Below are 13,408 nucleotides of genomic sequence, written 5' to 3'. Positions count from 1 at the left end.
CTGTCACAGTTGCTATCAAAGGAGCACTCCCTGTATGAGTGTTACACCTGGTTTCTGTTTTCTCCACGGACTGCGATGGCAGTGGGGTTTCCCTTTTAGTGGTACTCATGTGGAGCGATGATACGTGTGGATCTTGAATAGAACACCACAAAGGATTCCAAATTAGGAACATGGAGTTGTGGAGGGCAGGAGTTTTATTTTTACTTTTTTTTTCTGCCAAGAGATATCTGGCACACAGGATTAGGGTGTTTTTTCTTTTTTTGTGTTTTGTTGTTCTTTTCTTTGTCCTCGAGAAAAACCATTCTTGTTAGATCTGTGTGATGCAGTTGGCCATTGAATGGTCAAAAACTGTTAAATATTATTCTTTGAAAGTGCAGTCTGTAGAATTTAGTGGCATCGAGTGGAACAGACTTTGCAGAAATGGAATATAATATTATTCATAAGTATGTTTTGATTGGTGTATAATCACCTGAAAAACAGGTGTTTTGCGTTTTAGTTACCTTAGAATGAGCCTTTTATATCTACATAGGGAGCAGGTCCTCTTCCACGGAGGCTGCTAAGTTGCACCGCCATGTTTATACAGAAGCCCAGAACGGACAAACCAAACACTGGCTTTAGAGAGGGCCTTCCCTCTTTCGCGGGTTCCGCAGCCACAGGCTTTGAAGGGAAGGGGGAGGGGTATCAATCTGCAACCTCACCACTAGATGCCACTAAATCCTACACACTGGTCCTTTAATGATCGCGTTAAAAGACCATTAAATGTTTTAATGGTGTTTGGTAGTATTCATCAGCTTTTTCCTATTTATCATTACAGTTAGGTTGACAGGTATGTACAGTATCATTACCAACTACTGTAATTTGTATCGATAAACTGTTAAAGTGGATACATTTTATATTACAGCTCGTGAAAATTGAGTCAGTTTTGGAAAACCGCTGCTTAGGTACAAAATGCAATGCTTCATGTGCTATTTCAGGGAAACTTGTTGGTAAGAAGGACACAGTGCGGTGAAGAGGCAGGTTTAGAGTGAAGTGGAGTGGTTCAAATGGTCTGTTCAGTGGAACTCCAGGCTTGTTATCGTTTGCCTTTAGTGGTGTGTAACACTTGGAAGATGAGCGGAACAAGATTAGAGAAGCTTTTGTACCTGTGCAAAACCTGATGTTAACTTTTCAGATAATGATAGTACCCACATTGCATGAAGTCCCCAGAATGATACTGCCGTCACGTTAGAGGATGCAGAGAGATGGAATTCACTTGTCTCACCCTCCACCTCTGTTGACTAAAAAGATTTAGATACCTGTAAGAGCAGCTCCTGCACAGTGTTTCATACTATCAGTTGTTGGTGACAGATATTAACATAAATCAGGTTTTAATTTAGCAGAGCGCAGATTATACCAATATTTTATTTATTTTGATTATGAATACAATTGCTGTAACATACCCAGAGTATACTGTTTCCATGAGCTCTACCTAAGTCACATGATCACACTTTTAATGTGCATGTAGAAATGAGAGGTTTATGTTCTTTGTAACGAGTGCAAGTGCAATTTGTAGTTGCAGCAATTCTTTGCAACATTTCCTATGCAAATAATTTGCAGAAGAAGCATCCACACCTTTGCGCAACTTAACATACTCTTAGGAGGACACATGATTCAGCTAGAAATGTAGAAATTGTAGTTATTCTTTTTTTCTTTCTCACCATGGCAATTGCCGTTGAATCAAAAGCCTATTTTAAGTGCAAGCCTAACAAATACCATTCTCTCATCATGTGATTCTTTTATATTGTTTAGACTACACTCTTCCCAACAATGTGTCTGTGTTTATGTGTTATATGATGCTTCCAAGCTTCCTTGATGTTACCAGTAAAGATTTTTGTCATTCAAGCGCAGTGTTGTAACTAATGTCTGGACCTACAGCCATTCATCTTTAGCTGCACCACGAGACATACTTTGCTGAAATGTTTATCCCGGGTACTTATAACAATTAGCTTCCATGTCGTCCTCTGGAAGAGAGTCCTGCCCATTGTGATCTTTCACTTTTCACCCGCTTGGATTCAGGTGTGGTCCTCAGCCTTGTGTTTACGCTGCTCGGGGTGGTGCTTGACGCCAGACATCGACACCACATCCAAACAATGGGCTGTTGCTTTGCTCGCCTCTCCTCAGCAGGTTAATCATTAGGATCGTTAGCCAGGGTGAATGGGGCTGTAATATGTCTTACAAACTGCTTTGAGGCCCCAGTCTAAACTCTTTTCTTCTCACTCTCCCTTACTCTCACTTTTGCTGTTTCTCTTGGCCCCCCTTGGCAGGCTATGTGCTATATGGTGATTATATTAAGTGAAGTAGAGAGGGTAATGAAAATGCCACTCATTTTTTAAAAACATGACACGTGTTGACTGTGTGTTTCCATGTGGGATGCAGATAAATAAAGGTTGATTAATTGCCATCACAGTATTATCATTCAAGTAGTCCTTCTATGGTGCTTCCGTATTACCACAAATGTAACGTGGATCAAGGAAAGTAGATGCTGTAATGGAATCTGTATATTGGGATGTCATGATATTTGAATTAGTGTGAGAGGCCTAAAAAAGGTCAGGAGAAGATACAAATATGTTTAATATGTAATGCTGGAAGCATGACTCCAGCAGAATGCCCCCTAGAACATGGCAGGAATGTGCGCTATGGCTAAACATCTCCGTTTCTCACCCTGCGATCAGAAGGGTGCTAGCCACGCAGAGAGACAAGCTCAACATCGCCCACTTAACCAGGAGAATGTGCTTGTTTGAAAACAGCATTCCTCTCTGAGTGCTTTTATGGGAGAGTTTCTACATATACACACATATCATCTTGAACCCTGTATGTCTCTTCCTTCCCAGATTCACTCCTGTCAAGAACTCAACAGCTTTTTTCCCTCCATAATCCCATCACCGCTATTTCTTTGGTTTCACTCCTTATCTGTAACTGAATAAACGGAGAGGTGTGTTCTCTCCTCCAACTCCTCTTAAGACCACCTAGATTGCTGTACCTCTAGTGGTGTGGTGAAGTCTTAGGCAGTTTGTTGATCTTTTGAAGGATAATTTCCTTAATTTTGGCTTTGCAAATATCCCATTATTTCAATATTAGAGTTGACCTTGTTCTACCATCCAATCTGATGTACTGCTTCATAAAGAGTTAATGCTTATGGTGATAACAGCACATTTTCTGGTAACAAATTACGAAATACAGACTTTGACACTAGTTGTATAAATTCAGTTGCCCCTTCACTGCCAAGAAAGCAATTAATCCACTAATGTGTTTATACACAAACTGTTCAGTGCAATAAAGTAACCTACTCAAATATCTATATTTAGCATGCTCATGTAAGAAGTACATTTTTAATGTTGTGAACCAAAATGCAGTGTGGGTTACAACTAAATGTAATGGTTCTTTCTTTTTTCCCTCTGCAGAGAGAGTCATCGACAGCATTTTAACTGCCACCAAAAATTACGGACTTGGAGATGACCTGGACAGGTAATTATTGCTACTCTCCCACACATCAACAGGAAATCCCGTTTTGTCTATCCATCATTTCTTAATACTACTAATCTCTGACCCTCCTGCCTTACAGTCTCAGCTGTAAGAGATGCATCATTGTGGGCAACGGGGGTATCCTGTACAACAAGTCTCTGGGCTCCCGTATCGATGACTATGATGTCGTCGTAAGGTGAGATGATTCTCTCATGACAAAGACACTGTGAAGAATGTCTGAGCATTTTGTCACGCAACACAGATTCATTTAAAGAACACTATTTAAGTGCACATAGTTGATGAAATGTAACTTAACCACATCCCAGGTACTTTATTCCCGGTGTTATGGGTCTTTTCTGACTTTTCTAAAAGTCAACTTTCACTCACTAATACTCCTTCTTTCCTCACAGGCTGAATGAAGCTCCAGTAGCTGGTTACAGCAGGGATGTAGGGACCAAAACTACCTTGCGGATTACTTATCCCGAGGGAGCTATTCAGAAGCCTGAAAACTATGAAAAAGACTCGCTTTTTGTTTTTTCCGCTTTCAAACCACTGGATTTCAAGTGGCTAAGACAGATGGTCTTCAAGGAGAAACTGGTAAGGATATATTTGAATAATTTATAAAAAATGAACATCTTTAACCCCACTAATGCTGGTTTAAGACTTTTTTTTGTGTAGATTGTGCCATGTTTGACTGTTGGCAGTGTTAATTTACCATTTGGCATTCTTATATTCCTTTGAGGTTCACAGTAGTTTGCAAATATCAAGTTGGTCAGCCACTACAGATTTTTTGGGGAGTCGCACAGTCACAAAAGATAAAGGACTGGTGACTCACAGCTGACAGATTTACATACACGTCAGAAATACTTCAAAAGTATGTCCAAACGTGATTAAATCCAAAATGAAAACTGGTTTTGACACACAGCAAAGGCCCATGTAAAAGCTTTTTTTTCTCATTTATTTCAACATTTTTGCAAGTTCTGTCTCATCATGCTCCCTTTCTTATTTAGCATTCTTTCACATTACACCTGCAATTGACCAGCACCCAACTGGATTACAATACTGTACCGAAAATTTCTACTTTTCTGGGTGTCTAAATGTGTTTTGAGTATCTGAGTTATGTGGGTTTTTTTTTTTTTTTTTTTTAGCAGAGCATAGCAGCCCAACCTCTGATCACATACTGTACATTCCTTCCTTTGGAAATGTAAGCCATTTTTGTAAAGGGGTTAAGAGGACAACATGACTGTCTACTATATAGTTTGGATGTTTTAGATGGTTTAAATGCTTAACGTGGAAAGGACAGTTGAGTTTTTTCCTTCTTTCTCTGGCAACATAGTGAATTTTCTTCACACTATGTTGCCATTTCCCCTGACTTACATTGTTAAAAAGTAAATTACCCTCTTAACCTGTATTCTCCCATTGGGCTCGTTTGGATGTTGTCTTACCAATTCACTTATAATTTTTCCTTCTAACAGCTCTTTTGGATGTCCTTTGAAACTTTATGATTGCCACAGTTCTATGACAAGCTGTGAATTGGCCTCTTAATCAGCAGGGTCTGACTGACAGACAGAACTGTCTTTCCCTTATCTCTAAGTGTTACAGAGGGTCATTTTAATGGCTCCTATGTCCTCTCTTTCCTTTGTCATTAAAAAGCTCATGTAAGCACTTTCATTTTGTTCTTGTTGAACAGTCTCTAGTATCTCTTGGACTGAGATTATTTTGAGTCCATTCAACTCCCAGACAATGGGGTTACGTATTAAAAGCCCTTCATAGAGTCATAAAAAATCATTTTTAAAGGACCATTCCAGTTTTCTTTTTACATGCTTTTGCTCATTTACTACAAATGTTTATGAATTCAGACAATTTCTGATCATTTTCCAAAGCATAGAGTGTTTAAGATTTGTAAATGTGTTTTCCCAGACAGACCTTTGAGTTTGAATGGATTTATTGTGAGTCGCTTTGGACAAAAGTGTTTGCCAAATGTAGGTAAAGTAATTTATTGCAGGAAGACGGAGAAGTTGCAAATATAGTTATGTGAAGCTTAAGTAAATGGGCTAAACCATGCAAAAGCACTTGTACAGTCCTTAATGGCAAGTTCCTTACAGGCAGAAAAGCTTAACTCCTTTTCCCCCTCATTTTTGGTGGAGGATGCTTCTGTCTAATTGGGCAACCCAAGACTGGGGAAACCTGCTTTATTTTCCAGCACAGCTGTTTGACTTTCAGCAACCAGCTGCCAGCTGGAATTTTTACAAGGTGACATTTGTCATAATACAAGAGTCATGAGTTAAGGAAGGGGGACAAAAAAAGAGGAAAGGACAATACTGTTACAATAGGGGATGGAAAGGGCATGCAGTGTCAAGCTGAAACTAAGTAATGGTGCAAAGGTGGATTAAAGCACAAGGCAGGATAGAGGAAAGATGAATGGGAAGGATGAAGTGAAACCGAGTAAAGGGATAATAGCTGGGGAAAAGAAAATGAGCAGTGCAAGGTAACGGTAAAGTAAAATGGAGGAAAATAGCTTGGTTGGCTGGCTGATGGCCCCCTTCAGCCTTTGATAGGGCCCAGATTTTTCTAGTGTGTCAGAAGGAGAGGACAGTGGAAATGGCTGCTTGGGATAATTGATCTGGCCCCTGGCGTCCAACTCAGCCCTCTTTGATCTGCTTAGGAAGGAAGAATGTTTCTCATGGGTTAAAAATCAGGTTGGTTTGTGCCTTGATTATAATATGGCAGAAGAGAACTGACAGATGTGCAAGCACCTGTATTTGACCTATGGATAGTCTGTTTTATACGCATGCAGGAGTTAATTTACTGTCATATAAACACACCTCAATTAACACACATCACCTTATGTCCATGTTTCCTGTGCAATTTACTCCACTTTAATAACCACTTGACTTTTGGGTCCAATGTTGTAGATAGACTCAGCTCATAGTTTTAACATCATACAGGGATGCACGATAATATTGGCACGTCATTGGTATTGGCCAGTAAAGACTTTAAAATTAATTATTGGCATTGGCCCGAAATGAAGATTTCTTCCAATATGACAGGCCAATTCGTCACCTTCTCCTCCGCGGCCTGGCTGTGCTTCTTCCTAAGTTCTTCCTTCATATACTGTCTTTCTTGATCATACTTAGTACAATCTGTGATTGCATGTGTAATAGTCTCTTCAGCCAGGTGAATAAAAAGTGTGTATATCGGCATCGGCAATCAGCCAAAATGACTTAGAAAATATCAGGATATCATGCTTCCCTAACATCATACATAGACACATATCACATAAAAAGCAACAATGATTCCAAAAGACTGAACACCATTTTTAGCCTTTTTAGTTAGAGTCCGGGCTCCAAGGATGGCAGTGTTGGTCAGTTGGTTTAAACCATTTGGACCAGTTGAGTGTGATGAGTTGTGTTGCTCTCTCTAGTGCCTGCTATTGTTCCATTAGATGCTTGGTTGTGGTAGGTGTTGTTATGAGTGTGAGCAGGTGTTACTTACTGTAGGCCTCCCTCTGTGCTGTCATTTGACAGTTGTATATGTATATTAAATAACAGGTGTCTGGTTAATTTTTTTGTTTTCTTTTGTTTTGTTTTCTCATACATAGAAAGCAACTGGCAAGTAGATTTTGGTAGCTACATAAGTAGCTGGAAAAGCAGTGGGAAATGAAGAAATAAGAAAACTTGTTACCAGGGCAACAATATCTGTTTACTATGGAAAGTGGATTTTAAGTCTTAGCAGCAACATGAAAGGAACTGAAGTCCTGTTAAAAGACTGGTATCCTAGCTTCATTGTATGTGACTCACATCCAGCATAGACTAATGCAGTGGAAACATAAACATTAGGAGGTGCTCTTGTGTGTATGTACATGTGCATTCTGTGCACTCAGGGATACATTTAGAGCAACAGTGACTCATATTTCTTTTTTTAAATTTTTATTTTACATATTTCTTTCCACTTATGACCTGACAACATCAATTATCTACATCAATAAAAGACACTGACAGCTGTTACAGACGCATTTGGTTCAGGGAGTGGTAGTGCATACTTTAAAATATGAAGCAGGTTAACTTCACTTAGTAGAAAGCATCTCTCCCATCGCCCTATCCATTTAGTCCATCCGAGATAGAGAGAAAGAGAGCCTTAATGTAACTTGGCACAGTTGTCCTTTGGCAGCTTTTACATCTGTTAGTCCAGCAGGGTTTTCTTTGTGTAACCTGTACACTCCCAGCTGGAGGGGATGCAAAACCTTTTCACTCTCTTTCAGTGGTTATGAAAGCAAGTGTATTTCTTTAAAAGGTTAGTGGGTGGTACGCAGTTGTGTAGCCGCAAGTGACTCATCTAGTCAGTGGTCAGTGTGCTTGTCTCTCCTGCGCTATTGTGGCTTTTTAGATGCCTACAGCACAGTCTTGGATGGCTGAGCAGAATTCAAATTAGCGAGGCAATTTCCCAATCTGTTATTTAGTGTTTCGTACACTCTCACAAACACACACACACAACCTCCCACTCACTCTCCCTCGTATGCTCACACGCACGAGTCATAAACTTCAGGGTAAAATTCAGACCAAGTTCAGATTTGGGAACTCAACCTCGGTCCTGATCAGATTCTAGGCTTCTCTCCGTGAGCGTGTCCGGCATCGTAGATCAGTGAAGTCCTCTACTACATATACAATTACCATACTACAGCATCACAAGGATTTTAACTTCCCTAATCCCTCATTACAGCAGGTCGGCATGATTACGACTCAACTTTGTCACTCTACTTGAAAGTCTGACCCCACAGACACCGCAGCCAGGTTGATTGCCCAGTTACATGCTGTTTACAAATGTGCTCAAACATGATTCTGCAGATTGTTGTCTTTTTCCTACGTGTCTAATTTTGATTTTGCCCTCATGCACAGCACGCGCTCATGGTTCATGCACACACAGCCACAGTTGTTTGTATATGCGGGGATATTTTCAAACAGAGCCAGTGAAGGATATACAGCCGGTGGTAAACACGGGGTTCGAAGGTGGAGTGTCGGTGTTCTATCTCTGCTGTTTGTTTACAGGAGCTCTCCCTGCGCTCTGCAGGCAAGAGAGATAAATGATGGATGGAGACAATTTGAGGAAGAGAGTACTTCTCCTTTAATAGAAATTCAGCCAGGGTTCTTACTCAAAAGTATCATAATATTGTGATGAAGCCAATATTTCATAAACACTGCACATCTCTCAGGCAATGCCAGAAATGAAGTGTGCAGGGAATTACTAAAATAGCCAGTTTGGAAGAACATTAAAGTTGCGCCACATCACTGAGAAATGTCCGATTCAACTTCCTCTAGCCAGAATTTTGTTATGAAGGATTCCCTATTGTTACACTGAGGTTTTCCAGTTTATAGACATGTCATTGTAGCCAATAGGTTTATTGTAACTTTATCATTGAGGATGCACCGCTAGACAGAAATAACAGCTATATGGCTCTTTTTTAAGCCCAAACATCTGTGCAGAAGCCTAAAGTAGCATGCATACATGCATTCATAAACATTTACATACTTGTAAACATGGATTTTGAACATGAACCAAGTGACTAACATAGGGTCCGGATGTCACTGATTACCATGGGTGTTGTGTTTCACAAATGAGTCACCTTCCTAGAAAGAGATGATTAACACTCAAGCCAGTACACTGGGTTCCTTTTAGTATTGTGTTCTGATGGATGCAATTGATGTTGGGTAATTAAGTATTTATATAAGTTTAAGGTATCAAAATAAGTCACTAGAAATAGGAATTTCTTTACTGTATTACTGTAAAAAGCCAACAGCAGGACAAAATACCGACTCTGCCAGTGGGCCAATGGAGCAATAGCCTTCTGATCTTTGTATATGCCACCTAGGGTCACAATTTTGTCAAACGTTCACACTGTTTTTGGGTTTGCCGTCATGGGAGTGTGAAGACAAGGGTTTCACACACCGGATAACCTCCAAGAGGCCAGGAAAAGAGAAACCACCATGACCTTGACGAGGGCAGAGGTTGTGGTATGTGTCAAGAAAAGCAAAAGCAAATTGGCGAATGCTTCAGATTCCTGGCTAACAAAAGGAATAAAATCACCAAAGCTGTCCAGAATTTTACTTCTCTGAAGCTTACGAACTATAACCCTCTACTGTGCACCTCATATTTACCACCTACTTTGGAAAGCCTCTCTCATTTCAAACATTCCTTCTGAAATGCTTCCTTCTCAGTGGAGCATTTGTGTGGTGAGACATTGCAACTTGTAAAACTCAAAGGTCCAACATGTACACAGTGCTAATGACCTCCAGACAACCTTAATTGTGATTGTTAGCAGTTTGGGGCTGCCGTTTTTGTTTCTAAATTGCTTTAAGTCTACCTTCCGGGAATCAAGTCCATCTCGGTTGAGTCGTCTGCTCCGTAAACATCAAACACAATCACATCCTTAGAGAGTGGTTTAAAGGACTGAAGAACCCAGATAGAGACTAATTTTATGATAGCTGCCTAAGAAAGGACAACTCCCTAATTTCAAGGATATTATGAGATTATTCCAGAGAGTACTAAATAAGACCTTTGAAATCAGCCATACTGTAACTGGTGACAAGATGGTCGGGCTTCACTGCTTGTGGCCACAAAACTGAAGTTTGGTTTTGTTTGTTGACATCGAAGGGATTCATAGCCACCTGTAGAAAACCCTGCAGATGTGAAACATTTTGTTCTTCTCTTTCCCCTCATATTACAGTCCTGTTCAGTGCTCCACTTTTGCACTCGGAGACTGAAGCTCAGTTAATAGCTCCTGAGGGGCTGCTTTACTCAATACAGAGAAACATTTCAGTTTAAAGGTGAGTTATAGGCTTGAGCTTTAAGCCACACTGAAACCAAACCACATTTAAAACTATAAATGCAAAGTTGGATAAGACTAGGCTATAAACCAAGCTGTTTCTAATTTGGGGATTGAGTGAAAGTGCAACTGAAGTATATTTTTCAGTTTTATGCCACTGTAAAGTGATGTATGTCATCATGTATATATCCACTCTAATTTAAGTCTTTCACCACCACTAACCATTAGTCATGGCATAGGTATGTAGTTTAGCATTTTAAAATGTTGTACATTTTCCATTTCAGTACCCCTTTTCTCATTGTCCTTATCCGTCTTTATCTCTCAGTTCACATACTTTTTCCATCTGTTTTATCCTTCACTTCTATTGGCTTACAGTAGGTTTTCTCGTAACCCTTTGAATTTGTCTTGTCTTGCTCTAATCCTGAGCATTAAGCTCCTTTGGTGATGGTTTTGTATGGCTGTGATATTCCTACATCTGTGAAATTACAAGACAAATACTGAGAAACTTGAGTGTTTTATGGTATTAGTGTATGCTCTGAAATGCATTAAAGGGGGATTCAAGTGACTAAGCATTAGACTCTATAAAGTTGGGGGACTTGTAAAAGATAAAAGAATGAATGAGGTATATTGACTTTTAGTCTCCAGTATGGGTCATACTCAAAAACACTGGATCCTACACTTTCCATAATGCAACTATCTTCCTTGTAAATGCCCATATCTTTCAAACTCCATAGCTCCAGACTGTAACACAGGCTTCCTTTTAATTAGTCTCCAAACCCGAGCCCAGCCATCATCAGGATTATTTTTTAGTTTAGATTAGTTTACTTGTTGTAGTTTACTACTTATGTACTCCCCATGACAAGCAAACTGGTCTTGATGTGGAAAATCAATGCAGTACTGCTTTAACACTACATCCTGAAGTACCCTACCAAAGAAGGATCATCAATAAAACTTAGCAACATAGGCATCAAAGCAATGAAGTTGTTTTATCATACACGATAAATTAATTCTTTCCAGTCTTGTCTCTTCGAAACTCACCAGCATTAAAGATCTATTTAGACATTACATACATATACAAGCACAGGTATATAAGCCAGCTTGCTGCTGTCCATGGGAACCATGTATTCATATACATGTATTCAATACTGCAACTGTTGATGACAACTCTCCCCTTGGATATGAAGAGCTTTACTGCAAATTATACAAATTTGGCTCTCATTCAGGCTTTTAAAGCTACTCAGCCATTCTCAGCCTCTGCTTCTCTCAGGCTCACTTCTGAAGCTTCGATGCAGCAGTTTTTGGTACATTCCTGCTAAATATGTGCTCATGAGGATTGACAAACTTTACCTGGATTCACAGAAGAGGGCAACTTGGCACAGAAAGTGAGACCTCATTGTGGTCTGTTGTCGAGCTCTGTTAAATGTGAGGCAAGGGACTGTGACCATTCTTATCTTTTCTTGTAATCTGTCACTCATCAAAAGTACTCGTTTACCCTTAATCTCAGAAGCACCAAAAACTGCCAAAAAATATCCTGACAACAAAAGGCACTTTTTTAGGGTTCCTCTGGAATCAACATTAAATTTCAAGATGTATCTGTGCCTGTAAAGACTTGAAAGGCTGTTAACCTCTGATAGCCAATGTCAACACAAGTGGAGTTCTAATGTCAAATTTAGTTCTCTAAACCAAACTTGTTCTCATCTTAGTCTTAGTCTGTCTCCTTGCATTGCAAATAATTAACTCTCCCAGTTAAAGCTTGTTTTAACAGGTGCTTTATTGGAGCACACAGTCTTACACACACTTAAATCTAATAATCCAGGCCAATTTAACCATAAAGCTGTCGCCGGAGAAGGGAAACAGCCATTTCCTCTCGGACCACATCCCTGCAACAGCCCAAACGCCAAAGCTACACACTTCTGTTCACCTTTAAGCGCTCTGTGTGTGTGTGTGTGTGTGTGTGTGTGTGTGTGTGTGTGTGTGTGTGTGTGTGTGTGTGTGTGTGTGTGTGTGTGTGTGTGTGTGTGTGTGTGTGTGTGTGTGTGTGTGTGTGTGTGTGTGTGTGTGTGTGTGTGTGTGTGTGTCAGGGCTTGGTGAGTAAGTGGTGTAGGACCACTTCCTGTTCTGTCCGTGCAGTGGTGTTTCTCCTGACAAACTAATACGCACTCACACAGAGGTTAGCGGTCAGTGCACAGTGGAAGCTACATCCTGTTCCCTTGAGGCTATTTGCAAGAACTTTTGAGCACTGCTCCCACCATCCTGGCAATGTTTTCAGCATTTCAGCAGTTTTTAGTTTTCAGTTCTATTTTCCATCATTTACAATTTTCTTTTAACTTTAATTTACCCTGATATGGTTTGGTTAAATTCTTATTAAAGGGGCCATAACATGCTTTTTAAAAATTTCTGTCATGTATATACTGTTAACTTGAGGTGAATGTAAATATCGTCTTCAAGTCCAAAGCCAGGGCTTCAGTCTGCTCTGAATGCTCAGTTTGCAAAGTTACCTGTACTTCACAATGAATTGACATCAGATCATTCACGCATGCCCACATCTATTCCGTAGCCTTTGTTGCTAAGTGGTTGTCCACTCGCATAATTTGGATTTGGGCCTGAACATGTACAGATGTATTTGAGAGGTTTGTATTTTGAGTAAAGAACAGGAAATGAAGTGAAATCCTACTACTACTGTTTACGTAGTCTCCGGAGATGGCAGAAGTCTGCCGAGAAGCAGTTTCTGGGAGCTAAACAATCAGAACAGAGTGGGCTCATCGGAAGGGTGACCTTTAAAGAGACAGGAGCTAAAGCAGCCTGTTTCAGACAGATGCTGAACTGAGGGGCTGTATAAAGGGCCAGTATAAAATAAATAAGGAGTTTTTTTAACTGTAAATCATGAAAAGATTTTCCGGGAGTGCCCCAAATTTAAAAAAAAAAAAAAAAAAGATCTGGAAATCTGCAAGATACAACACCTTTAAAACTCACCTGTATCACATTTGCACATTTTTTAATATTTATACCTAGTAGCAACCCACAGCCAATTAAATTAAATTTATTTATGTAGTGCCAAATCATAACAGTTATAAAAGTTATCTCAGG

The 13,408-nt window shown here is 39.9% G+C and overlaps 1 protein-coding gene across 8 annotated transcripts in view; it reads left to right on the top strand.

Annotated features, from left to right (window-relative positions):
• st3gal3b (ST3 beta-galactoside alpha-2,3-sialyltransferase 3b) overlaps positions 1 to 13,408 on the top strand; it is a 45,416-nt gene that overhangs the window by 19,623 nt on the left and 12,385 nt on the right. For all 8 annotated transcript variants that reach the window (XM_044367806.1, XM_044367811.1, XM_044367810.1 and 5 more), the window contains 3 exons: positions 3,441 to 3,504; positions 3,602 to 3,697; positions 3,912 to 4,098. In XM_044367806.1, coding sequence (XP_044223741.1) covers positions 3,441 to 3,504; positions 3,602 to 3,697; positions 3,912 to 4,098 — 347 coding nt within the window. The remainder of the gene's footprint in view (positions 1 to 3,440; positions 3,505 to 3,601; positions 3,698 to 3,911; positions 4,099 to 13,408) is intronic.

The sequence above is a fragment of the Thunnus albacares genome, chromosome 12 (genome assembly GCF_914725855.1).
Source record: "Thunnus albacares chromosome 12, fThuAlb1.1, whole genome shotgun sequence".
Taxonomy (NCBI): domain Eukaryota; kingdom Metazoa; phylum Chordata; class Actinopteri; order Scombriformes; family Scombridae; genus Thunnus; species Thunnus albacares.
This window is presented reverse-complemented; position numbering and strand designations above follow the sequence as displayed.